Genomic DNA, 27,607 nt, shown 5'->3' on the forward strand with positions numbered 1-27,607 from the left:
AGTTTTTGATTTAGTTACTATGCTTGCTGTTCTGGCAACCTTTTTTGTTTTTGTGTTATGTTTTTATCGTATGTGGGTGGGTGTATCAGGGAAGGGGCCTATGTTTCTCTTGTTCGAAATTACCCACAGTGGTTTATCAAAAAAGACACTGAATGCCTCATGATGCTGAAGAAGCTAAAATGCACCAGGGACACGGAAAAGCAGTAGGAATAAGTGGGTCTTAAATGACATATTAAAATTTATTAAGCCCCTTAAAAATGTAACTCTTAACATAAATATTTTTTCTTCCCAGACTTTGGTATGACCAGAGACATCTACGAGACCGACTACTACAGGAAGGGAGGGAAGGGCCTGCTGCCCGTCAGGTGGATGGCACCTGAGTCTCTGAAAGACGGTGTCTTCACTGCACATTCAGACTGCTGGTAAGTGACACCTCTGATTTTGGGTTTGTGAGTAGGCGTGTAGGTGCTGTACATAGTATAACATGGTGTTGAGTGAGCGCTTACTCTTGATAAAATACAATTTTTCCTACTTTACAAATACATTATTTTACTTTACTGTGTTACACTGTTTTTTAATATTTCTTTCTGATAAGCTGATCAACAAGTTTAGCCTTTCATCTAAAGGCTAATCGTTTCCTTTTGAGTCTATTTTTAAAGCTTCTCCACAGAGCAACATGGGTCATAAAATCAGACCAGGATAACAAACAGTAAACACATTACAAATATTAAAATACGAGTTTAGAAAGTGCATGTAGTTAACCTGCTTTTATCATATGTTGTTTACCAGCATCACAGCTGCCGCCTCTGCCCTCAGTCTACCTGTTCACTCTCTCAAGTGTTTACAGACAGATTTACTCTGTCAGGTGTCTAACTGGCCTGTCCTCACTCTCCCTGTGTCATTGTTGTTGTCTCTCGTCCGCCTGTTTGCCAGGTCATTTGGGGTTGTGCTGTGGGAGATCAGCACGCTGGCCGAGCAGCCGTACCAGGGCCTGTCCAACGAGCAGGTCCTCAAGTTTGTCATGGACGGGGGCTTCCTGGACCGGCCGGACAATTGCGCTGACAGACTGTGAGTACAAGAGTAGGGCTCAGGTCATATATGGACTGAGAAAAACAAGAGTTGTACTGTAGTAATTTTATTATTTTAGACTACCTGAGTAAAGTCAGTTTATTTATATAGCTCAAAATCACAAATTTGCCTCAGGGTCTTACAATCTGCATTAGAGCTGCAACAGTTATTGATATATCAATTAGTCCACTGACAGAAAATTAGTCTGCAACTATTTTAATTATTGATTAATCATTTAAGTCCTTTTTAAGCAACAATGCCACCGTTTTCTGGTTCCAGTTTCTCAAATGTGAGGATTTGCTGCTTCTCTCTGTTTTATATCATATTCTATAATTTGCAATATATCATATCATCATAAACTGAATATCTTTGGGTTTTGGACTCAGATAAAACAAGATATCATCTAGGACTCTGGAAAAATGCAATGATTTTTCAGTTTTCTGGCATTTTATAGGCCAAACAATTAATTGATTAGTCGATAATGGAAGTAATAGTTAGTTGCAGCTAAAATAAACCTTAAGAAGGGCAACAGAGGGAGGGATCTCTCTGACTGACAGACATGCAATAAATGCAATACATACAGAGTAGACTAGCAATAGTAAAATTACAATATATAGAAACAAGTATGAATATAAGTATATTAAATTATAACGCTGGTGATGTTCTGTATTTTTCTTATCAACAAATTCCATGAAAAGACCAAAACCAACAATGCGTTTTTATTAATATTTTTCGATGTCCTAAACCTGTCAATGGCCTAAGCCCAAATATGCAAAACAGGTAACAGGTGTACAGTTGAATTTAAAAAAAAAAAAAAAAAAAAAAAAGTAGTAGCAAAGTAGTTTCCTAAAACAGCTGGACAGCTGTAGTTTTTAGCAAATGTTACTTAAAAACTAAAGTCTGCTTTTTGTGTGTGTACAATAGTGTAAAATATCGCCAGCCGTGTGCTTCAAGTTATACTAAATTAGGTATTCTTAACCACACCGGACAGACAACTGTGTTAACAAGAAATAGGTACATTATGAAAGCAAGAAATAACTAGCGAACAAACTAAAATTCAGACATCAGTATCATTTAATGGTGAACTCACTCTTCCTGTATCCTCACCCAGACACAACCTGATGCAGATGTGTTGGCAGTACAACCCCAAGATGCGTCCCACCTTCCAGGAGATCATTGAGATGTTACGCGAGGACCTGCATCCTTCCTTCCAGGAGTTCTCCTTCTTCTACAGTGAGGAGAACAAGCCGCCCGAGAGTGAAGACTTTGACCTGGACATGATGGAAAACATGGAGAGCATCCCGCTGGACCCGTCGTCCTACTCCCAGAGGGAACAGTGTTTGGACAGGGACGAGGCCTCCTCCATGGGCCTGAGGGGCAGTTACGAGGAGCACCACATCCCGTTCACACACATGAACGGGGGAAAGACCAATGGACGAATACTGGCCCTACCGCGGTCCAGCCCCTCCTAACATAGTGTACACATCCCCGCAAACATGTCGATGCTATAGATTTAAATATATTTTTGTTTTTGTTGTCATTTTATATATATATATCACACTTTTATCACTCTCTCTTCAGAAGCCCCTCAGTGCATATCTCAGGACCTTATTTTTCTCCTCAGATGCCACAAACAGACACTACAGCAAGTCCACACACGGATACCAGAAGACACTTTTTCTATTTAAGGATGATCTCTCTTGTTCATGATTGTAGTTTATATACTGTATATATATATATATATATATTGCCAAGTTTGTGCTAGACTGGGTGGATAATGGATTCAACTGTGAAACAAACTCTTGACAAACAAGAAGGCTGCTAAACCCACTGTCCCTTCCCGAGTCCAGACTGTGCCCCTCTCCCCTGATTCAACAAAAGGGTTCATCCCCGGGTTGCTAAGTTTTGAAAAAAAGTGCCCTTCTATTTTGTCTGTGGCCTACATCAGTTGTCATGGAACTGTTTCTGAACCTTTGTACGCAAGTGGATGACGAACTGAAAGTCAAGACTTTGGGAACTCTGTTGGATGGTCAAAGACGGTCCATCCTCGAACAAACTCTTATCCACTGGAGAAGCTGGTTGAAGTAGCTTACCTCCTCACACTCTGCAGTATTCCAAAATGGCACACAGGATGAACACAGGACTTTTGTCAGGTTATATTTTTTAAAAATTTATTTACATGTCTTTTTCTTTTCCTTTCCTTTTTTTCCTCCTTTTTTTTGAGTTTTCACATTTACAGCTGAAGGATATTTAAACTGTTTTCAAAAAACATGTTGGTGAACGAGTTCCTCAGATTGACCAATAGCTGCTTCTTTGGTATATTTTAGTGGGTATAGAAGATAAAAATATATAAATATATATAAATATATTATTGATGTTTTTGTACATAGCTGATATGTTGTCATTCTTGAGGTATTTTCGGTCATAGAAAATGTTTTTAAATGTTAGTCTCATGTTTATTTTTTCTAATCCAGAAAATCATACTAATTCGCTTTTTTGGACTCACGATCAACCAACAGCACTTGGTCTTTTTGCTATGCGATGTCATGTGATGCCTGGGAGGAGGAGTGTTTGGCGTCTTCAGCTTAAGATGTCTGCCCATCATATCAAGATCAAATAAAATAGTGCTGTAAATAATGCAGCAAGGTGCATTCATGACGAGGCTCTGGCAGTGCTTCTGTTATTTTCCATTCTCTCAGTTCATGTTTTCACATGTTTCCACACAGCGATGTTTCTTCAGTGAATACTGTCTTGTGTGTATAAAGGGAAGTTGTGTTTTTATCTCAGTTTGGAAAGGTAGGAATTTGTTTCCAACCGAGCCATGCAAAAATAGGATGTACGCACACTCAACTCAATGTCCATACAAAGTAGAGCCCGAGTGAGATGGGATTTTTGAAGCCAGTACAGATATTGATATTTGCGGATAAAAGAAATCATTTAACAATATATTGGCAGGTATTCCTTTTATACACAACCGCTAAACACTACCCAATCAAATACTTTTGGCAATGATCCCTCAAATTTGGTAATTTCAGAGTTTTGATAAAGGTATATACTGAGGCAGGATATTTTACATTTCACACACATAATGAAAATTACATTAAAATTCTGAATAAACTTTACCAGAATTGCAACCATTATAAATAGTCTAAATGCATTCAAATGCAGCCTATAAAACGTTTATGTACAGCACTTTATCCCGTGTTTGTCTGCCGATATATAATCATAGAGGTGACTTATCACAGATCTGTCATTAATCAAAAGCATTTATCAAATGCTATGTGCAGTGATGAGGGTATCTATCATCTGTTATTGATTACAATGCTGGATGGCTGTGCCAGAGGTTCAGGCTCCAGTGTGTTAGGTTGGTCTCAATAGCTGAAGCTGAACTCCCAAACAAGTGTTGTAGTACAATGATGCCACCTGCTGGACAACAATTAAATTAAAACTACCATCTATGTGGTGACATATAAGGCCAAGCTTTGCACTTTTAATATTAGTCTTGTTTCTAAATATTACACACACACACACACACACATATATATATATATATATATATATATATATATATATAAAATTGAACATTTATCAAATATCCTGCCCCTTTCTATTCCTGAGGATCGACCACCTCTGCTGTAAATACTGAACCTGTTTGAGAGGCTTCACACCACCGGGGATCACTAAATGCAACCTGACTCAAAGTACGTACCTGTTGGATTAACTTAGATGCAACTGAATGGTTTAATGTCTGTACAACTGGGACTGTACCACCCAATATTAGCCCAGTCATCTAACAAAAAAAACTAAGTGAAGGAGGTCAAAGTATAGTGATTTTGGATGACAAAGCACAAGGTCCACTCCGTAGCTGTGCTGGAGCTTTCGATCGTATCACACAATCTTCCCCAGCAGGTGGAGTGACCCGGTTGTTATAGAATTAGAGCTGTTAAAATGTCTATTTTCTGACCCATTTTAGGACTTCTCATCCACATTGGCTTAAAAATTGAGATTAAAAGTTCAGTCTTGGAAACAGTAGTTGACAAAATATTCTCAAAACAAGGTCCATTTAGTACAGTGACTTTCTCTTTCTAAGGATTGACCTCCTCTGCTGTCCATATTCATACCTGTTGGAGATGCGTCCCATCACCTGTTGCATTCTAATACTCCCTCTCAATCTGTCTGGATCTCAAAATACACCCCGAATCAGAGTAATCAGAGTGAGAGAGGTAAAAGTCATTATCACAGTACAGTGATCAATCCAGTTATGTAATGAATTACTTTCTAGTTTCATATTTCATATTTTTTACACATGACTATGTCAATATGTTAATAGTAGCTATAAAACTGCACTTAAAGTCACAGTTCACCCCAAAATCAAAAATACATATTTATATATATCCCATGTATAATGGGACTACAGTACATGGCACTCGGCTTGTGGTGCTCATACTGCCAAAAAAATACATTTGAAAAACTCAACAGCAATGTCTCTTTCCAGAAATCAAGACCCGGTTACTCAAGATAATCCACAGATTTGTTGTGAGCAGTTTCATGTAGGAACTATTTTCTTTCTAACAATAGTTTCTACATGAAACTGCTCACAAGAAATCTCTACGGCTGATATCTCCAAAACTCAGCAACTCACACCAAAACAATCTAGATGGATAAACAGCACTACAGGTGAGAGGAAAAAGACATATTTTTGATTTTGGGGTGAGCTGTCCCTTTAAGCCAGTTAAATATGGTTAAAAGAAAAGCCTGGTGAAAATGAAATTACAAGAAATGACTCATAAGAAATACTACCTGAGCTCCTACCTGCATTCCCTGTAGTTGCCTACATAAAGAAAAGCTGTTGGTTTTGTTTTTTTTTGGTTTTTTGGGGTTTTTTTTACCAAAATAAGAAGCATCTCAGTTTTCACACCAACTGGTTAACCTCCTGGACATGTTGTCATTGCTTCTTACAGGGAAAGTCGTTTTTAAAAATCAATCTGGTAATTTATCAATGCCAAATAACTGCAGCATCACAGCAGAGCCCGCAGGACCATACTGGTAGAGACATGTCATGAATGCCACATGTCTGCATTAATTTAAAGACGGAGTGAGTCTGAGCAGCAGCCAGACCTGCGGAAGGTGTTGCACTGAACTAAACGATTCCCATGATGCTTAGAGAGGGAAGGAGGGCTCATCCAGAGGAGGCAGGGATTTCTTTTTAAAACACCACCCTCCACTTCAGCTACACTTTTTCTTATTCGTGCACTTGTTCCTCCCGAGGCATCCTCACTGTCTCTCCCTTTTAGTGGAAGTTGCTGAGAGACATTTCTTCCCTCTGCCTGGAAATAAACAGAGAGCTGCCTCTTGCTTGCTGCTGCTCCTTCTTCTTCGCCGGGTAAGGTGAAACTGCTGTTGGGTTGTTTCATTGTTCATGTTAGTAAATTAACATTGCGGACGGGACAAACACGCTGATAAACGGCTATTGGGTAACGTTAACGTTGTAATTGTAACACTTTGTGATAACTTAGCTAGCTGGCTAACTAACTATAAAACATACGTCACGATCATGAAAACAAGTTATTTCCAAAGCGGTGACCACTTGCTTGGTTTTTTTTTTGCTCGACCTGTAAAACTGACGCGAATTTCTTCTTTTACGTGTTAATTTTGACTTTTGAACAGCTAATTTGACGTTACTGTAACGTTACCTATCAATTCGGTCAGTAGGCCTATTAGCTAGAGTAACCATATGTCAACCAGTAACTTAGTTAACGTTGACTGCAGCCACTCCTGTCTCGACTCTTGACTTGACACCTGTTTGTTATTTCCCCTGAAACACCTGTCTCTGTTGAATCCAGGTCAGTTACTCGCACCTCACATCCTCCTTCCGCTGGATCGACAACACACGAACCCTGATGCTAATGTCGTCAAACCTTGTTTCTTTTTTTGCAAAATTCCCCAAAATGAGAGATTATGTTGTGTTTTGAGGGAACCACCAAAATGTCCTAGCAGTTAGCAGGTGATTTGATATTAAATAGAGCGTCATGTTGCATGCGGAATGATACGAAAACTAACGTTAACCGTTAAAATATAAGATTTCACAAAAACATATTGCGTGATGACATAGCTTACGCGGAATTATACATACTTAGCCGTTAAAACTGCGGTTGTAACGTTAAAATAGGACGTTTGACAACAAATATCGAAACCCAGAAACGACTTGTGGTCTTTGTTTAAAATATGCAGTTGAAACATTTGAAATACCAAAATTTGAAGTAAGTTGAAGTGGCAGTTAAAATGGAAGTGCTGAAATAAGTTTACGTTTCAGTTTAATTGTAAACTAAGCACTAAGCACTGAAAATTTGGGCTCGAAGTGTCAGTTGAAGAGGAAGTCAAGAGAAATGAATGCCAGTTTAAATGCATAAACTGAAAGATAATGACATTTTAAGTGTTGGCTCAAGTGTAATCACTGAAAGCAGTTGTGTAAATTGTGTATGAACAGTGGACGTTGTGGGACCTAGAAGTGCTGAAGAAGGTGAAGAGCTGAGACTTGAAAGTGTTTGAAGTGTCAGTTGAAGTGTAGGCATTAAAATGAGTTGAGATGTCAGTTGGAAGTGTAATGGCTAAAAGCAGATGCCCTTTTATTTAAGAAATGAAAGCAGTGAAACTGTCATCTATCTGTGCTTGCTGTGATAGCAAAATTAAACTGAAGTTGTTGCATACTGTACAACAAATGAATGTGAATGGTATCTTCTAAAAGCTCTACACCACCAGAGCTAATGTTAGAATTGGTACAAAAACAAATCAAACACTGATGTTGTGTTTTGTAAGAGCCAAAGTCCCACAGGTTTCAGTGTCGCCTCACAATGACCGTATTAGCAGACTGTATTTAGCAGTTGACTGTTGAAGGAATGGATATTACACAATAATGTATTCAGTGGGCACTATGTGATTGCTTGTTATGAATGTTTGCTTCAGTTGGAAGCGATTTTCTAAAACAGGGTTTCACAAGCTTTTTCTGGCATGTCGCCCTATTTTCAGGTCCAAAACATTCACAGAAATTCATCTGATTTTTATTATTATTTTTTTTTGAGGGCATCATTTTGATCATGATCATGATCATGGCAGGAGCTCTAACTGGAATATATGCAGTAAAAATGTTGAAGTATTCCAAACTTTCTAAGATTTAAAATATATAAATGAAAAAATATTATATTTTAAAGTCTCTCCGTTAACGTTTAGAAACCACTGTTCCAAAATGTAATATAATACATTGATATGCATATTATATAAATTACTTTTGAGTAACCAGGGGATATCATGTTACACCAATACCATACCAGGGGTTTTGCATGTTGTAGCCCATTTACCCTAAATCACATATACTTTAGAGTACAGCTAACCATTTTGCAAACCATGCCATTGGTTTCCACCAATGGCCACTGTTCAAACTTGTTCTGTAATCCATCACAGTGAACATCAAGTCTGCACGTCTCATTGGAAAATTACATTATGCAGTCTGCAGTGCAGACTGTTGAAATGAATCTGCACTTAAATTGCATCACCACTCAACGATAATGCAAGATAAACAAAAAATAATGCTGACTTGATGTTCGGTGTGATTCAAGTTTAAAGAGTTTACTATACAATGTACAGAATGAGGGGTGAAGACCCTGAGGCTGGCCAATCAGTCTACATGTTCTTGCCAGTCTCATATGTTTATAATTATATAAACTATATAATATATAGGAATGCTATAGGTTACCTGGGGCTCTCACTGTATTGCATACACACATGCATCACTCTTCCCTCAGATTGAGGACTTAGTAAGGGGTAGGATTCACCTGTTCATACTGACAGAAACACATTGGCATGCTTTTACATCACATCACACTGCACTAAAGATAAAAACACAGCCAGGAACTAGAAGTTAATGAGTAAACCATGTGTCAAGGCTGGTGGATGTGAAGGTAACATGGTAACATATCGCAGTCATCTGGTGCTTCTGTTTTTTGAGAAATTATACCTCTGTGATGATGTGAAACAAATACAGCCTCCAGGGTTTTTTAGGAACAAGATCAACACGGATCACTGGTTTCTTTGTCAGTCAGCTTTTATGTCCTCCTCGGGCTAATGGATATATTTTCACGGCTGTTAACCGTCAATAGCCTGGTTTCACTTGTCTTGTCATGACTAAACATCAGCAACTCTCACTTGTTTCAGTAGTCTTGTTGTTGTGGTGTTGAAGTGATTAGGGCTTATGTCTTTCTAAGTGACACTACTTTCCACAAACACAGCAGTTTCTTCCCCTGGCTTTCCGTCCTCTGCAGGATACTTGGCAGACTTGCTGGTCTTGTTTTGTCTCTTGTAGGGAATGACCTGTATTTCATGCTGCTCTGTTTCCTTTCCGCCCAGTATGGCTGAATCATTTGAGGTGTGGCTGTCACTCACAACAACAAGGCAGAGTAGTGTAGGCTAATACAAACTGGGACTTTTTGATACTCCTCCATAATTTTTGTTTTCATGACACAACAAGAAATGTTTGAGCAGCAGTAAGGCAGAGAGATCTAAACAGTATTGAGATTTGAGAATAGACTAGGGCTGCAACCAACAATAGTTTTTGTTTTTTTTCAAATAACTGATTATTCATTTAGTCTGTAAAATGGCAGAAAATTCCCACACCTTACATTTGTGAAGGTGGAACTAGCAATGTTGGTCTTTCGGTTGGTCTGTCTGTCGATACACTTCTTTGGTCCAGACTGAAATATCTCAAGAGCTATTAGATGGACTGCCATGAACTTTTGTACAGTCATCATTGGTCCCCAGAAGAGGAATCCTACTGACTTTGTAATCCCCTGACTTTTCCTCTAGCGGCACCAGCAGATCAAAGTTTTTACTTCTACTGGAAGGATGTGCACAAAATTTGGTACAGACATTCGTGGTTCCCAGAGGATGAATCCTAATGACTTTGGTGACCCCCATGATTTTTCCTCTAGTTGCACTATGGGGTTGACATTTGTGGTTTTAAGTGAAATATCTCAATTATTGTATGGATTGGCATAAAACTTGATATGGACATTCATGTTCCTCTCAAGATTAATTGTTGTAACTTTGGCGATCCCTTTTAACTTTTCCCTTTAACCAGGCTATCATATGGTCTGGTCAGTGTGTTCATTACTTTGGTTTATGACTAAATGCCTGCAAAACTAATGACAGTCCCCTCAGCCGTACTTTGTGTTTAGTGCTAATTTGCAAATGTTAGCATGCTGACACACTAAACTAAGATTGTGATCATGGTAAACGTTACACCTAGTTAAGCATCAGCATTTTAGCATTGTCATTGTGAGCATGTTAGCATGCTGACATAAGCATATAGCTCAAAGCACTGCTTTGCTACTGTCTCGTAGAGATGCTAGCATGGCTGTAGGCTCTTAGTCTTGTTGCTTGAGAAATGACTTAATGCGATTAATCGATTTATCACAGTTGTTATTTTGTTACTAATTGTTTTAGCACTAGTTAATGGGTGGGGAAAAATCACGTCAAAGCCCATGACTGAGGTGTTTTTAAGCCTAGCCAAGTAGCGTGCTGCAAACACTCATATTGAGGTATCTGCTCTTGTTCTGCAGGAAGTGTCAGTGTGTGACAAACAGGTGAGCCAGAGGCTAGCAGGAGAGCTCCTGTGAGCATTTGTGTCACAACTCCTTTAGTCAAACAGTAATGTGTATGTTTTAGGTGTGTCTGACTTTGAACAACTGCTGCTTTTCTTCTAAAACTCTCTCTGTTAAACTAATAAGCTTAGATACAATTAGAATGCAGTTTGTAGCTGGAAAAAAGGGTACTTTTTGCATTTTTCCCCCTTGTTAATGCTCTTGTCTTTTTTTTAAATGTTTATTTTATGTATTGTTCAAGTGTATTTGTTCAGTATGATTTATGTTATGATCCACATTATAAAACTGTTTTCCTCCTTCTGTCTGATTTGCCACAAGCTATGCTACTGCTGCCTTTGGATCAGGTGGAGGCCTTTGTACACAACAGTGGATCAGTCTCATTGACCCTCAAGGGCCCATTAGCAATAGCACTCGTGCAGCCAGTGGGGTCATTGAGGGCCACTGCGCTAAAACTGGGACACACTGCTTTCTGTCGGTGTTGGTACCAAATTCAATCAGACTGGGACCCACAAGCATTTTTCAGAATTTTCCTCTTTTGTTTTTATCCACTGTTTTAACCGGACCCCCCATTTATGTTTTTTCCAGTGTCACAAGGAAACCGTGGAAGACACAACGTGGGGAAAAAGTAAGCAGAAGTGTAAATGAACTAGGTGAGTAATTCCTAATCACAGGCATTTGAAAGAATGTGTCAGTCATAGGATTATTATGGACTCTATTAACATCTTCACACCCCCACCCTGCAGAGATGTGTATTACAGAGTCGAAAGGAAAATGCTGTGTAGACAGGAGCTTGGTGACATACATCTCATGTAATGTCTCTTTAACATAGAATAGGAAATGTTGATCCATGTATGTGCAAACAGCTACTGTACCTGTGTCACTGTAATAAATCATGTCATTTGTAGCTTCTGTTACCATAGTGCTGCTTTGTGTTCTCCAACACAATTTCTTTTTTTTGTTGTCTTTACCTGAGAGCTGGTCTGACTTGAGCCGTGCTGTCGCAGTTTGTCAAACCAGTTCCCTCTCCACAGGGCTAGATTAGTTTTGCAGCAGCCTGTTGTTTGGATTCAACACCATGAAATGCACTCTCCATTTACAGTCCTTTTTTTTCTTTTGTAGGTAACCTATCTGTCTGAGGGCTTGTGAGTCAGCAAAGAGCTTTCAGAAACAAAAAATAAAGGTATTTTTTGCATTTCCTGTTGAATAATAAACTCTTAATCCTTGAAATTGTCATTGCTTATAATGTGGCACTGGGCAATTAATTTATGTATCGAGTTTCAGTGGTTTTGTATTGTGGTGATATAATCATATTTTGTTAATGTATGTTATTGTAGGATATGTTTTACATATTAAAATAGTATTGTCTGATGTAATGCATAACACAGCTAATTTTATTGAGTATTAATTTGATGTGTGATTTTTTTACATACATCTATTTTGTGATATATATATATATATATATCTCAATATCAGAAAATATTCTTAATATTTAGATTTTGCCCAGCCCTATTTCATTGTAATGTGATTAATAACAGTTGCATCCTCTAAAAGGGTAGAATATTTCAGTTTTCTGACTTGATTAGGTTTGTGTGTTTTGTTTTTATGACTTTTAAACTCTATACACTTGTAAAAGAGGGCACCTGTTCCTCAGTGTGTTTTTTCCAAGTGTAAATAAATGTTTTTATATATATATATATATATATATATATATATATATATATATATATATATAAAATAAATAAAGTGTCCTAATAATGAGGAAAACTTGGCTGCACATTTGCAGCCATCATGGTGTTTGTCTTTCTGCCTCAGTTACTCACAGTCTATTTATCTGCCTCTCTGTTTGTTGCTTGCTCTCTCTCTCAGCTCTGGGGAGAGTTTCTCCCATGGCCTCCCTGCCTGCTTCCTCAGTCCAGGCATGACAATCACCCCTAAAAAACACACTGCTCAGCTCAGTTCCTCCTCTTACAACTACACAAGTCCCAGGTTGGTGTGCATGTATTTTAAGAACTAATTTCCATAGTGTGTCTTGGGTCACATTCACAGTGTAACAGACAGTGTCTTCATTTAGTTTTTCCTCGTGCATCATGACACAGATTGTTTTCCAGTCAAGTGTCAGCAGCTGAAATATAAACCGAGTCATGTGGTTTTTCCGGGTTCATTGTCAGCCGTAATAGACGTGTGTGGTACAAAACCTGATTCTGAGTCATGTTATGTCTTTTTGTTGTGTTCTTTTTTACTAGCATTTCTCCTTTTGACATCAAGGTTGTTATACTTGGCATCGAATAGATAAGCTCAACCATCCAAGTCCGATAGAAGCTCCAACACTTAATTAAGCAACAGCACTGAAGGCCTACCAGCGTTAGTGTGCTTTTTCTTCTGTGTGTTTGTGCACTGACATCACTTTTACCTGTGGCGCTTTATCTCATCACATACCAACTAGATCCAGTCCGGTACAGATGGATGAGGTCGAAGGCCAGCGGTTGAAGCTCTCCTCTGAGGACTCTGTGTTGCTAGCTTCCTCCTTGGCTGACTCCATCAACCTAGAAGGTCAGCTGGTTTCATGAGAAACTGCTGAAAGCTCTCTGTACCTTTGTCACAACAGCATGATGTAACTTCACTGTTTAAAAATAACTTATGATGTAATTTCACTGTTAAGAATAGCTTATGGAAACTTCAATGTAGTTTTCATTTGGATGGCCTAGTCTTTATTATTTTTGTGAAGTTTAATCTTCTCCTATGAAATATATGTGACATTGTACAAAGAAACCAAAGAATCTCACACACTGTTAACCTCTTTTACTCACTTTATTAATGACATTTTTGGTCCTCAGACCTTCATCTAGTAAAATTCACATACTCGTAGTTAATTAGGTCAGTAGAAGTGATCGACAGGGTGTGAGGCTGATTTAAAAAATGACACATTTTTGATAAATGGTAAAATAGTAATTATTGTTGTTGAAGATATTAAGGATAAATACAATTCTGTAACACAAGGCTAGAAATAATCAGCTGTATTTCTCACATATTTTTGTCAATAATGGACTAAGAGAAGATCAGTGCGTAATGCTGCAGTGACATCATAAGAGATATAAGTGACATAAAAGATTATTAAAATCCCAGTTAGACGCAGCTACAATAGTTAGAATTTCTTTGAATAGATTTTCTCTTTGCTGACTGAAACCTTCCTCTATTTTTGTAAGTAATGAAACAGTATGACATGACTAAAACCTGGCGCCATGTAAAGAACATTTTGCCACAAAAAAAGATAATAACCTGTACATGACCAGTAATGAATCCCTGAGATACACCACAAAGCACAATCTTTGTTTGGGTGATAGAAAGTCACACTAGGACTTGTTATGTGTCATCCAGATTCCCATTATGATCTACTGCGAGGCGAGCTTGAGTCAGACGCCCAGAACCTGGAGGCGGAGTCGTGGAGCATGGCTGTGGACCAGAACTACCTGACGGCCCTGAACAAAGAGGCTGTTAAAAGACAGGAGGTCATCTATGGTAGGCTTAACCAGCTAAGTCTGTAAAATCTGTTTTTTAAAAAAATAAATAAATTAATAAAAAAAAAATTAACCACCCCAAATCCAAAAACCAAATTGTATTTTCAGTAATCATATATCATCTTATAATGTGTATGTGTGTGTCTACATTCAGACAGAACTTTCTCATGTCAATCACCCGTTAAAGAAGATGAATCTTTGATCACTGATGGCAGTGCATAGTAATTACACTGTTGTTGAAGCACAGATGACAGTAGCTGTAATTATGATGTTGATGATGGATGCTTTCTCTAACTCAGAGGACCTTTTGAGGGTAAACACTTCAACTATAATAATAAGTGTAATGATGCCAACAACTGTGTTTTTTCCTAACAGTACAAGTTCACCCAAGAATATGTTTTTCCAGCTTTGACTACTGGACTACTCTTTATTTGTTTTGTTTGCGTTTGCATGTGGGAATTGTTCGAGAGCAGTTATTTTTGTGTTTCTAATAAAACAGCTTCACTGGTCCAATTTAGAGTTAAATGCTTTGCTCGAGGGCACCTCACTGGTTGTCGTTGGAGTAAACATCTTATTGCTATTGTACCCCACATACATTTTCCTATATGTTTTAGGCACTGAACCCGGATCTCTTTCAGATCTATTAATCAAGAGATCCCTCTTCATCAATTTCCTAGAGTTGATCCAGACGGAGATGCACCATGTACGCACCTTAAAAATCCTTTTCCATGTCTACATGCACGAGTTGAGGAAGTCTTTGCTGATAGAGACGGCCAGGCTGGAGTGGCTCTTCTCTAGGGTGGAGGCCCTGCTCGCCCTCCACCAGCACTTCCTCAACTGCCTCAAAGTGCACCAAAACCAAAGTCAGGAGGAAGGAAGCCCAAACAACTACCAGATCACACAACTGGGGGATATTCTCATCTCTCAGGTAGGATAGAGTCATTTTAAAGCCACAGCAGGCTAGATTTTCATTGCAGTCAGTCTAATTGATCTTCTTAAATCAATGGGTTGCAACAGAGAGGGGGCATCCCAAGCCCTCTAATTGAAAGGGATAGTTTGTTTTGGGGGGAATTTTCCCCAGAGACAGTGATTTGATTTGTAAACATGCAAAGTTTGATTGCACGTTTAAAGAATTAGTTCTTTCTTTTTAAAGTGAAAATGTCTTTATCTACTCACCTTCAGTTCAGAATGTCTCTCCAAAATGACTGAAAGGAGTTGGAAGCTAATCTTTAGATTTCCAGAAAGGTTCAAAAGGATCATGAATTTACTGTAAACAGATTGTTCGACATTATCCAAATATTCTTAAACCAAATGATTACGCTATTCCCAAATACACTGTACTTCCTACATTTTATTTATTGCACATTTTAACTAAAAGCATTTATGCTTGCATTCCACACTCAGGTATATACGTACTCAGTGTATATTTACAACCGCTAAATGCTATGTTTGCATTTCTACAGAGTAGACAATTCAGCTTTCAAAAATGGGATTAAGTGACAACATTTTCATATTTAGGTGAAAATAAGATGCACATAAGTTGATACCATCCCAGGAGACCAACATGCAGCACTGACATTGTTATTGTTTTTATTTAGGAATAAATAATCTCTCCACCCTTGTCACCCTTTCTGAACTTTTTTGTTCTGAATTATATCCTTTGTAGCACTGCAAGAGAAAATGTATTGTTGTATTGCTGTATTTGTCATCAGTTAGTGTCAGATGACTTCCATTGTTTAGTTAAACCAAAGCTCCTTGCATTTTTAGGTAGGTTTAATATTTGGACCGGTCTGTAAGGACAAATATACTGTAAATATAATCAAAAGAAGTTCCTACAGTATTTATATCTATATATTTGTTAACATACTGTATGCAAATTCACATGTTAAATACGATATTTCATGTAACTACATTGAAATGTACGGTAATATGAAGTATGCTAACATGGTAGAATTTCTGCCTGAGTTATATTTCCTTGTCCAGCCCTGGTTAATATGCTTAGATGTACAGTATATATGAAGCACAGAGCCGTGTTAAGCAGTGTCTTAACATTATGCTCATCTAGCCTAACTTAAAAAAAAAAATGAAGTTTGTTAGATGTCCTGATAAAGTGGCTCTAAAGGGTAACACACACACCAGTGACACAGTGCTGTGTGTCAGAAGACCAGCACTCATTGTTTTCTATGTAAACCAACACACAGACAGCATCTTGATCTGTGTCATTGAAGGTTGATGCGCGTCAATGCGTCAGGATACGCTACTGTTTTGATTTGAAACATTTGCTCTCCAATTTGACATTTCTTGGCTGCCATACCTTGACTGTTTCTTCTATCTGTATAACATGTCCTGTGTGTGTGTGTGTGTGTGTGTGTGTGAGAGAGTGACAGGAGTGTCAAATGATGTAATGCCTCATAGCATGGCAGGTGTGTGTTGCATTTTGTGTGGGCTATAAAGCCACAATATCCTGGGTTCAAATCTGGCCTGGGGTCTTTGTCATTCTCTCGTCTTTCTTCCATTGTTCCCTTTCCCCCAAATAAACACAATGTTGATACTTTTATATTTTCAGTAATATGTTGGCAGTAACTTCAATGCAACATTGTTACTATACAATTTTTAGAAGTATACATTTCATGTTTTTCCTTTTTGTGTTAGTTTTCAGGAGCACTGGGAGAAGAAATGATGTGGTGTTACAGTGTTTTCTGCAGTCATCACACTGAAGCCATCAGCTTCTACAGAGAGCAGCTGCAGAACAACAAGAAACTGCAGATCCTTATTAGGGTAAGCAATCTACACTCATTGGTCAATTTATGTACACGAATGTGACTTTCTTCAAGACACAGTGAGGCCTGTGTTTGTTTTGTTACTGGAATTGGCAAAACAAGAAATTGAAGAGAATTAGGTGCATGCCTGGAGCATCAGTAGCAGTATCTAAGAGACATGCCTTTTCACAAACATCAGTGATGACGCTCTACAAAGAATGATGCGTTTAACAATCTGTGATGCTCAACCTAAGACAGGTTACTGTTGAGAGGAGAATGGCAGGAATGATGCGTCTTGGAAAAACAAAACCTTTCTTTGTTTTAACAGAAAATAGGTCAGCTGCCCCTAGTGCGAAGGCTGGGAATCCCTGAGTGTTTTCTGTTGGTGACTCAACGCATTACAAAGTATCCCATCCTGGTGGAGCGAATCATACAGAACACTGAAGGTAAAATCATCACTTACCTGCATCTCAACAAGTTGTTATAGTTGTTTATAGACTATGCTCAGCCTTTCACTGTTCATTAGTAGACATTTGACAAACTGCAATTACTGAAATCTAACTGGCTATCTTCTTTGGTAAAAGAAATGTTGGCTAGATTGGTCCTATGCATAAAATGTTTTCATATATAAATAAAGACTGGTCATTTAATATTTTTCATGCTCCTTTCAGCTGACACAGACGAGTACAAGTCTCTGGTACAGGGTTTGGCGCTGATCAAAGACACCATCTCCCAGGTAAACAATCACATCAGTGAAAAAGAGAACGCTGCTCGTCTGAGAGAGATCGGCCTGCGTCTGGAGCCAAAGTCTCAGGGCCGGCTGAAGGACGGCCAGCTGTTCCGCAGGGAGGATCTGATCCAGGGAGACCGGACGCTGCTGCACGAAGGCACTGTCACCTGGAAGGCCTCCGGGAGAAAAAAAGGTTTGTGACGAGTTCATTGACATTGTGGCTGTTTGTTTGTGGCTTTGTCAGTGACCATTGCTCACATGTATGTATGTATGTATGTATATTACATTACATATATTGTTACTGTAAGCAGCTGTCATTTAATGAAAGTTAAAAATGTAGTAAGATTGATGGTCTTGATCAATTCTGTTTTAAAGGGTTTCGTTTCTTTTTCCCTGCACTTCATCTTCAATGAAAATGCTTTTTTTTATAGGCTAATCGAATTTGAGGAATCTCCCCGACAACAAAGCTCATTCACAGCATTTCCTGGTTCATTAAGCAGAGTTTTATGTCCTTGTGCATAAGAGATGATAATTAATGACAGATTTATTACAGTGGTATTAATTACAATTTGAAGGTGGAACAAGACACAGTTAATAACTCTGTCTGCATATTAACCTCGATTAGTAAAGTTTTGGGCCACCATGAGCCACTTCAGAGCAGCTCCAGTGCGCCTGTTTTATTTATTACTGAATTGTATCATGCAATACATCTGTATGTAAACATTTGCAATTTTTATGGTTCTCTACTCATTCAGGTTCTTCCTTAAATTTGTGACCCTTTTGTACACGACACAAAACTTTTACATACCTCCATCTACTCTTTCACATTGCCCTAATGGGGTCACCAAAGGTCAAATTGTAAACCAAAGTGTATGTGTTCGTTCTTATATCCCGGTGGGGACTTTAACCTGAATGCACACTAACCCATGGGGATTTGTGTCACTGTGGGGACAAATATTGAGGTCCCCACGGGTAGAGACAGCTTTTTAAAAGTTAAGACTTGGTTTACAGTACAGGTTACAATTAGATCAAGGTTAGGGTCAGGTCAGGCACTTAGTTGTGATGGTTAGGCTAAGGGGCTAGGGAAAGCATTATGTCACTGACTGTCCCCCAAGGGGATACTGAAATAAATGTGTATGTACTTGTTTCTTTGTGTTTTTTAATAGGAGGTTCAACTTCAGGGTAAATTGCTTTTGTGAAAGCCGAAAAATTCAGAGAACCAGTGTAGCAGCATATTTTTATGTCATTACTTTGGTGCCAAAGATTAATATCCACACAAAATGAAAGGTAGACATGTCTCATATCCATCTTCCGTGGCAGCTTGAGTCAAAACATGAAGCAAGTGTTGTTTTGATACTGAGCAGCATTTGTCTCCCTGCAGACATCCATGCTGTGCTGCTGTCAGACGTGCTCCTCCTCTTACAAGAGAAAGATCAGAAGCTTGTGTTTGCTGCTGTGGTGAGTTCTGCCCAAACATGAGTCATTTTTGTTAGAACAGATTATAGAAAACTCACTTTTTCAGTTTTTCTACATGGACAGAAGCAATAAGACAGACTTCTTTAAATCATTACATCAAGATATGATCGCTACATTATCTTAGATGATGTGATGTAATAATCCGGGACTGATCATGATGATTATTTGAATCATAATAACACCTGCTGTATTATCGTGGCTCATGCAGGATAACAAACCACCAGTGATCTCCCTTCAAAGTCTGATAGTTAGGGAAGTGGCTCATGAGGACAAAGCCATGTTCCTGATCTGTGCATGCACCACCAGCATGCCAGAGATGCCGGAGATGTACGAGATCCACACGAGCTCCGGAGAGGAACGCATCAAATGGATGGCGCTGATACGGGAAGCTGTGAACCGGTAAGACGAGGACTTCAAGGAAGAGAGCAGAATGAGTTTTATTGGGAAATTAATATTTGATAGAATAGTTGCAACAGCCTATGTTAATAGCCTTGGTACCTGATAGCTGAAATAGTTCTGTGTAACGGCAGTACATCCTTCAATCAAATTCTTGTAGCCTCATCAGTAGTGGCCGTGTGGTCATTAAAAGCAAATCCCTTTGAAAACACAAATTTTATGGCACTCTGACAGTTAGTTAGATTATAAGATTTTGTGTGCAAAGATGATATTTTGGCTTGGAGGTGATCAGTTTCCAAAATGAAAAGGATTCCTTCTCTTTGGAACTTAAAGTGCTCACAAAATTTCATGTCTATTTGCCCATTACATTTACAATTTCTTCTACAAATTTTACAAAAATCTGCTTTTGAGATACCTTTTCAGTGACCAAAGTGTTGGTAAAAGATAAGAGAACAGCCAACCAACATGTCCTTCCTTACATATACCATATCATGAGATAAACATCAAAAACACAATAAAGAGAACGTTCTTTATATGGAATCTAAATAAATATCTGGTCAAAATGTTTTAAAAATGTATGTCTTTAAGACATAAAAGACAACACTGAGTAAGATGTCTGTGTGATTCAGCTATCCACAAGAGGAGCTGTACCGTGAACTGACTGCTAGACTGCAACAATTTCAAGGTAAGAACTTAGCAGATGGTCAATTGATCTTTTTTTTTTTTTTTTTTCAAAGGATGTTTGATTGTCTTCTATCCAACAAAAGAAATGTCCATGTGATGAACACATTTTCTATCACCTGACAAACTTAAAGGCCTTAAAAGTCCTTTGAAACAACCTTTTTGCAATTTATATATTAAATGATTTTGTTCTGTGGTTCGGTATTCTTCTGTAGGTAGAGGTACTTGTTCTGAGGTATTTGATTGAGGAAAGGTTGGATTAAGACAAAAACCATCATCTTGTACTGGTTGATGAAGACCTTGTAGGTTGAAATGTTGTATCATTAAATATTTTTAGGAGCTTGCAAATGTCAGTGTGCAGACAACCCTTTTTCTTTGAATGCTGATTTTGTCAAATACCACTGCAAGATATTTCAGTGGAAAAAAAAATCTGAAACTTTACAGGAAGAGACTATGGTGGGATTTTGATAATAAAAACATGGAAAAAATATATTGGCATTCATTTTTGCACAAAGCAGGACTCACTGGAAAAGGGCAGTCATGCTCAGTCAACTTGCCCTCTCTGCATTTCCACTGCATTTACTAGACAAACATGTTGTTTATTTGATTTTTAGATATGCTAAAGATGAGGGATGACCAAATAAAGCTAAGTCTGACAGAGAAACAGCAGATCTTTGCTGCTCTCTATGAAACTGTGACGGAGCAGGAAACCCCCCACAAAGGGCTGCTGCTCCGAGGAGACGCCACTGACCTCCAGCAGGGGGAGACACTGCTCAAAGGTGCCATCGATGAGGGTAAGACAACATCATCAGTTTTCAAGAGTTCGCCTGAGTTTTGTTTGTCATGGTTGGAATAATTAGGCAGTATTCAGTATCGGTTATTTCTGCATTGGTTAGCTATGAAAACATATTTGAATTCAGAAGATATGCACTGAAGTGAAAGTGAAATATACTCTACTCTTTCTCATACAGCCAAGTCATAACTCAGAGAGCACTTATGAGGTCTTTTTAAAGGAGGAGATTAAGGAGTTGTTTTTTCTTTTTGTCTGCAGTGGAAAACCTGCAGAACCTGCTCTTCTCAAGGATAAGAGACCCAAACCTTCTTATGGATGAGAGTCGGATGCAGGACGGGTTGCTCAGGAGGGCTGAGACCTTTGGCGTGGCCGATAGTAACCCTGCTGCAAGCGCCATGAAAAGTAAGCTGACATAAAGCTTACATAGTAGTGACATTAACTCTTTTTTTATGCATGTTAATGTTAGTGTGTTGACAGCAATAGGAGTTACAGTAAAACATGCCTAATATTTAATGACATGCTAACAAAAGTATGTGTTTTATTTACTTATTATAGAGATAGTCAGTCGTACATCATGCGTAAGCATCAGGGAAGTGTTTTCCTCACAACAAGCCCAGTCATACTGTTAACTCCTTTTTTATTTTTTTTAATCTAATTTTTTTAAATTTTTTAATGAGCTGAAAAACAAACTAGCAACTGTAGCTCCATCCTGCTGTGTTTTTACCTGTACAGTAAATATTATCACCAACAGAAATTAGGTATCTCTACTCATATTGAATATGTGAAGGTGTTTATTGACTTGATGTGTATGATTTCATTTTCTCAGATGGCGATGCAGCTGAGAGGCCAGGTGGCAGGGAGGGCAGTCCAGCTTACAGCAGTCACACCACTAGTGACCCTCAGCTCCAGGAAATGTGCCACTCAGAGAGCCTGGAACAGTATGTGAGTGAGACAGATGTGAAGCATCTAAACCTTACTTCCATCTGGTGATAAAATATCAAGTATTTACATTGCTTGTGCTATTTTGCTTCAAGGCTGACACACAGAGGCCAAACTGCAGTTTAACCTCCAGTCATTTCCCTGAGGCAGAGGTAACCCTTCTAATAGTTTTTGTTAATTAATTTCCTCTCTTTCCATCTGTATTCATTCATGCAGAAAAATTGATATGCAATTCTTATATGACTGCAATTCTTTTGGTGTGCATTATTCTTTTTCTCTGTAGGCGTGTGACAGGGTGATACTGCTTGCACAGAGGCTATACAGCTTGCAAGTAAGAAAGTGTAAATTGCTCTGAAATCTAAATTTTATTCAGCAGGCACCTCATTTCTACAAGTTTCTTGCAAAAGCATCTTTAATTTTTTTTGCTTTCTTGATTCCATTAGTTTTCTACCACAACAATAAATTGTGTGTTTGCCTATGTTAGATTTCATATGTTTCATTGTCATATGTTCAATTCTTCAACATGCAGGCAATCATCGCCCAGCAGGACAGCCAGATTGAGCTGCAGCACGCTTTTCAGTCAAAGAGCAAGCAGCCCGCTCGTCATTACAGCAGCATGCTGCTCGAGCAGGAGAAGCAGCGAAACGTGGAGAAGGAGAAGGAAGAACTTACCAACTTGCACAAGCTGCAGGCCCAGTATCGAGAGGAGCAGCAGCGCTGGGAGAAGGAGAGGGAGCTGCAGAGGATGCAGGTCGAGACTCTGGAGGCTCAGCTGCAACAGAGGGAGGAGGAGTGTCGAAAGTGGGAGGAGAAGCTCAACGAAGAGAAGGCCGAGCTGGAGGAGCTGAAGGAAAACTATCAGCAGGACCTGGAGAGGCTGAGGGAATCTACAAAATCAGTAGACAAGGACAAGGAGCGTCTAAATCAGGAGAGGGAGCGTCTGGAGCAGCTGCAGGAGAAATTAAAGAAGTACTCTCCAAACCCAGGACACTCAAACTATGATGATTCTCCACAAGTGAGGAATAGGATCTGATTGATTGAATGTGTATTAACATTATTGTGTATTCATATGTCCATGAGTTTTTTATGCTCACTGAAATTTAAAATATATTGACAAATATCTGCAAATATTCTTTTCCATCACAAAGTCCAATCTCATTAGGGAACGTTAAGTCAGCAAAGTCTTTATATAACACTATAATCAGAACTAACTTGAGCCTTGATTTAACATTGACACTTTTGATGAGCAACTCGACAATGACGTTGACTTACAGTGCATTTAAAAAAAAAATCTAATTTAAAATAAATATTAAAAGGGAAAAAAATTACAAAAAGTATTACAATGTTGTAGTAAAATACATAATCAGAAAGAAGTACTAGAATCAGTAGTTAATCTTCACAGGTAGAAGTTGAAGGTGAGATGAGTTAATTTAACTCCCTCTTTCTCCCTAGTACCGGAGTCGCTCCACTTACCAGTCGTTCATGGGAAGCATGGTGAACGGAGGTGGAAGTCAGACCTTACCTCCAAAGATCCACATCTTGCCCACCACCTCAGACGCCATGGAAATTCCTCCCAAGGTTCCACCTCGCAAGGAGAGCATCAGCCCCCAGCCGCCCAAGCCAGAGCTGCCCATCCAACTGATCAGCACCACCAACCAGGTGCACAAGCCTGCAGCCGTGCAGCAGCAGATCCCCACCAAGCTGGCAACTCTGTCCAAGGGAAAGGAGAAAGGCTTCAAGACGAAGCATTCCCACCAGAGAACGCACAGCGCAGGTCCGGATGTTGAGTTTTACATCTTTGTGTATTTTCTTTCTCAAAAAAAAGTTTTAAAAAACTGGTATTGCAAACCATGTATTTTAAATACAAGAGACTTCAGAAAGAAATCAGTAGATGTTCATGTCTATTGACAGAAAAACATTTGCGGGCAAAACTGCCTCAACTTGTTATTTGGTGGTTTGAAACATTTAGCTGCAGCTGAACTTTTAGGAAACATTGTCCATCAGCAGTGAGTCAATTGTTAGCAGTTACAGCTAGCAAATGGCAAGCTCAATCAGCCTTCAGATTCAAATACCTTGAAGATTTGATTAGTGTGTCAACTTGCAGTTACATGCAGTTTTACAACTGCTTCAAAAAGGAAATGATTCTAAACTTAAAACCCGAACACTGACCCCAGTCCTGTATTTCTACATGCAGCCAATATAGACGTGAACCAGGTGCTGCCCATCCGAGTGACCGGGAAAGAAGGAGGCAGTCTGAGAGCCAAAAGGAACACCAGTTCTCAAAGCATCTACAAGTCAGGTACAGACAATCAAAGAGAAATGGCTTCTCACTCAGTCATAAAGACGTCACCCCTACATACAATCGGATTTGTTCCCATATGCAAGATCCACATTTTATTTGAATATACTATAAGCAATGTAGGTTGAGTAAGGTCTATTTTTCGTGTTGAATAATTGAACTATAAACTTGGGTGTTATTGAGTTTGTTTCTAATATATATTTAAGTGTGGTACTTCACACTTATTTTATTTTATACTTAATTTATTTTCTGTGTATTGTATTATATTTTTTGCTAGTACTTTCTCCTGTGTGCACTGACGTAAAGGCGAGCTGCTGTAACAAAGAGTTTCCCTTCAGGGATCAATAAAGTATTTCTGATTAAGCAGGATGGCACCTCGGATAGCAGCCTCTGTGTTGCACTCTCTGGTACTTTTTCTGTTTTATTTGTTTAGTTTCAGCTCACCCTTTCTGATTACACCAGGGAGGCCTTGTTTTTAGCTGTATGTCTATTTCTATTTAGCATCCATGTTAATGTTAGTGTGTTGAGAGCAATAGGAGTTACAGTAAAACATGGCTAATATTTAATGACGGGCTAACAAAAGTATGTGTTTTATTTACTTATTATAGAGATAGTCGGTGACTAAACTTTCTTTGGCACTCTTGCATCATACATCATGCGTAAGCATCAGGGAAGTATTTTACTCACAACAAGCCCAGACATAACTAGCAACTGTAGCTCCATCCTGCTGTTTATACCTGTAGCAATGTAGGTTGACTAAGGTCTATTTATTACAGTCACCAGGGAGGCCTTGTTTTTAGCTGTATGTCTATTTCTATTTATTGTCCTGAAAATTGTTCTTGGAACTGTGTGTAATAAAATTGAGAGCTTGTACTATATGTGTACACATACTTGGCCAAAAATAGCTGATTCTGATAATTGGTAGTAGAATAATTAACTCTGCTGAGGTGACTATTTTTACAGACAGCTTGCACTCCTGAAGGTCAAGTGTCTAAAAAAGCTTAATTAAAGCCTTGTTCATAGTTGTTTAGAGTGAGAAATAAATTTGGTATATAGGCTTGTTTCCTACTTGGATGAGAAGACCATCATCAGTTTAAACTCAGAGTACAGAGATGGGAGGGGAGACTATGGTGTCTCTGATGTCAGGTGTTGCTGTAATTTTACAAGTACCTATTGTAGCTCCATTTTAGTTTATCATTATTATTATTATTATTATTATTATTATTGTTTTATTTTATTTTATTATTTTTTTTATCCCTATTGGAGCGTGCCTAGCTAATCGTGTTCCTGTGAATGAGTTTCACCTACAGCTCAGAGAGAGCTCTAAAAATGCCAGGAGAAAACAAAAGCACCACATTTTGTTTAGCTATACTTTAAGAATCCATCTTCACACAGTCATCAAGTACATGTGTACCTGTTTAGCCAATACATCTGATAATCCTTCATTAATCAGTTCAACAATGTACATTCACTAGAATCATACATATGTATCATCAATATAGTGATAACTTCCATTTAGCCAAAAAATACACTTTATACCCTTTTTTTAAATTTTTATTCACTGCATATATTATGAGTCTGGACAGACATGGATGTAAACTGCAACTTGACTGGTTGGCGGAGGCATACAACCGCGGGGCGGTAATTCTAGTTTTTTCATTCTCCCTTCAGGTGCCTACAACCCTCCAGGATCCGTCCGCAATGTGAAAACGTCTCAGTCCTTCAGCACACACAAAAGGAGCAGCAGCGAGGCTCCACCACCGGCGCCGCCTCCTTTTCCCAAGGATGTTCTTGAAACGAGCAAAGAGAAGGTAATATTCCTTTAATCCTAAACTACAGACTGAAGTTCGGATGAGGCCTCGTCCATCATAAAGACTTACACGGAAAGACTGATGGAGCTATTAAAAGACACTGGACTGGACTTCATAACATCCATGTGTGTCCAATATGAAGAGGACCGTCACTATTATTGAATGTTATCATTGGAAACCAGCTGTTTACATTCAAATTAGCTGAACTTGGAAAAAAAGCAAAGAAATATTTGTGGTACAAGTTGTTCAAAACATGTAAAAAGCTCGGCCCATTTGCACGTTGGGAAAGACATTTTAAATGAAGATGTTGCGAAAGCAAAAGGCTTTGCCAAAGACTTGAGGTTTTTTTTATCATTTTTATTTTAAATGAAAGTAGGTTGTCTTTAACCATTTTAGCACTCATGTCCTAACTCTTAAGCTTTCTTTTTAATTTAAGAAATGATAAACACGGTGTGAGGAAGTTTTATTTCAGAATGAATCAGATAACCTTTAAATTTGTACTGTGTAAATACTTTCAGCTGTTTTGTGCACTTCCTGACACAAAATCAGCAGGGTTGTTTCAGACCGACAGCTGCTGGATGCATTTATGAGAATGTAACAGAATGAGTGTCATTTACTGTTATAATAATGTTCTGACATAATTTAACATTTGACATTATGTTGACGATTTTCTCTGGTAAAGACAGATTGACCACTGTCACCTTTTGGTTCCATGTAAAATTTCTTCCAAATCCCAACTAATGAGTCATGGAATAAAAAGTTGGTTGACTTGATAGCCTTGGGCATTTTGTGAATTGACTTGTGGCTGGAGAAAACTATATAATTGTTGTTTTTTTTTGTTTTGTTTTTTTAAAGATACTAACCTGGAGGTGACTCAAAACATCAAGTGATGTCAGGGTGCATTCAGGTCTTTGCTTTTGATTTCATGGTTTGTACATACCCTTTTACTTGCCCCAGTCATTTCCTTTATCCAGTGTGATTCCAAATGTAACACACATGCCTTTACATTCATCTGAATAATTTCACTTTGCTGATTTGGCAAAGAAAAATCAAACGGATCCATAACTTTTTTTTTTTTTAAAGGACAGGTCCAGTTTTTGAAATCTGTCTTAAAACAATAGTCAGGTGCCCATATGTACACTGAAACAGTTTTTGCTTGCTGTGATTATACCTCCTGTTCATACTGGTCATGAAGAGATCACTTCCAAATGCATGTCAATGTAAATGATGGGAGGGGGACAAATTCCACAGTCCTCGTTTTGTGTAAAAATGTATTCCAAAGTTCATCTGATGCTAATATGAAGCTTCAGCAGTCTACGTTAGACAAACCATGCAAGTATCTTCCAAAATTACAGTCTTTTAGGACAAGTTTCCCTCTTTTTGCTGTTACGACTCAGCAGGGAAACACTGTCCGGAGAGACCTAAACAGTTAATTTTGTACTAGGCTGTAACCTTGGAAGATACCCAGTGCTTAATTTGTAAATCAG

General features: G+C 38.5%; 2 protein-coding genes across 5 annotated transcripts in view; both read left to right on the plus strand.

Moving 5' to 3' along the window:
* insra (insulin receptor a) overlaps positions 1-3,724 on the plus strand; it is a 52,381-nt gene extending 48,657 nt beyond the window's left edge. For all 3 annotated transcript variants that reach the window (XM_044221015.1, XM_044221016.1, XM_044221017.1), the window contains 3 exons: positions 293-422; positions 934-1,068; positions 2,180-3,724. In XM_044221015.1, the coding sequence (XP_044076950.1) occupies positions 293-422; positions 934-1,068; positions 2,180-2,540 (626 nt within the window). In that variant the 3' untranslated portion in view covers positions 2,541-3,724. The remainder of the gene's footprint in view (positions 1-292; positions 423-933; positions 1,069-2,179) is intronic.
* Positions 3,725-6,179: 2,455 nt separating this feature from the next.
* On the plus strand, positions 6,180-26,893 carry arhgef18a (rho/rac guanine nucleotide exchange factor (GEF) 18a). Of its 2 annotated transcripts, none has more exons than XM_044221020.1 (22): positions 6,180-6,451; positions 11,307-11,371; positions 11,841-11,901; positions 12,588-12,707; positions 13,165-13,271; positions 14,097-14,237; positions 14,914-15,164; positions 16,889-17,014; positions 17,324-17,441; positions 17,667-17,918; positions 19,107-19,183; positions 19,410-19,600; positions 20,227-20,282; positions 20,893-21,072; positions 21,330-21,473; positions 21,898-22,009; positions 22,105-22,162; positions 22,294-22,341; positions 22,540-23,025; positions 23,463-23,784; positions 24,205-24,309; positions 25,981-26,893. In XM_044221020.1, the coding sequence occupies exons 4-22, from the start codon at positions 12,640-12,642 to the stop codon at positions 26,133-26,135; spliced, it is 2,997 nt and encodes a 998-aa protein (XP_044076955.1). In that variant the 5' UTR covers positions 6,180-6,451; positions 11,307-11,371; positions 11,841-11,901; positions 12,588-12,639; the 3' UTR covers positions 26,136-26,893. The 2 variants fall into 2 exon arrangements, with proteins under 2 accessions (XP_044076955.1, XP_044076954.1); XM_044221019.1 differs by having other exon boundaries at positions 6,181-6,451; positions 21,898-22,013; positions 22,106-22,162.
* The last annotated feature ends 714 nt before the right edge of the window (positions 26,894-27,607 follow it).

The sequence above is a fragment of the Siniperca chuatsi genome, linkage group LG13 (assembly GCF_020085105.1).
Source record: "Siniperca chuatsi isolate FFG_IHB_CAS linkage group LG13, ASM2008510v1, whole genome shotgun sequence".
Classification (NCBI taxonomy): domain Eukaryota; kingdom Metazoa; phylum Chordata; class Actinopteri; order Centrarchiformes; family Sinipercidae; genus Siniperca; species Siniperca chuatsi.

What these genes read in the sequence shown, in the direction of transcription:
- arhgef18a (XM_044221019.1), top strand. Translation starts at nt 12,640, where the DNA reads ATGACAATCACCCCTAAAAAACACACTGCTCAGCTCAGTTCCTCCTCT. An exon ending in GGGATATTCTCATCTCTCAG is followed by an intron (nt 15,165 to 16,888) that starts GTAGGATAGAGT and finishes TTTTTGTGTTAG; the next exon opens with TTTTCAGGAGCACTGGGAGA. An exon ending in TGCTGCAAGCGCCATGAAAA is followed by an intron (nt 21,474 to 21,897) that starts GTAAGCTGACAT and finishes TCATTTTCTCAG; the next exon opens with ATGGCGATGCAGCTGAGAGG.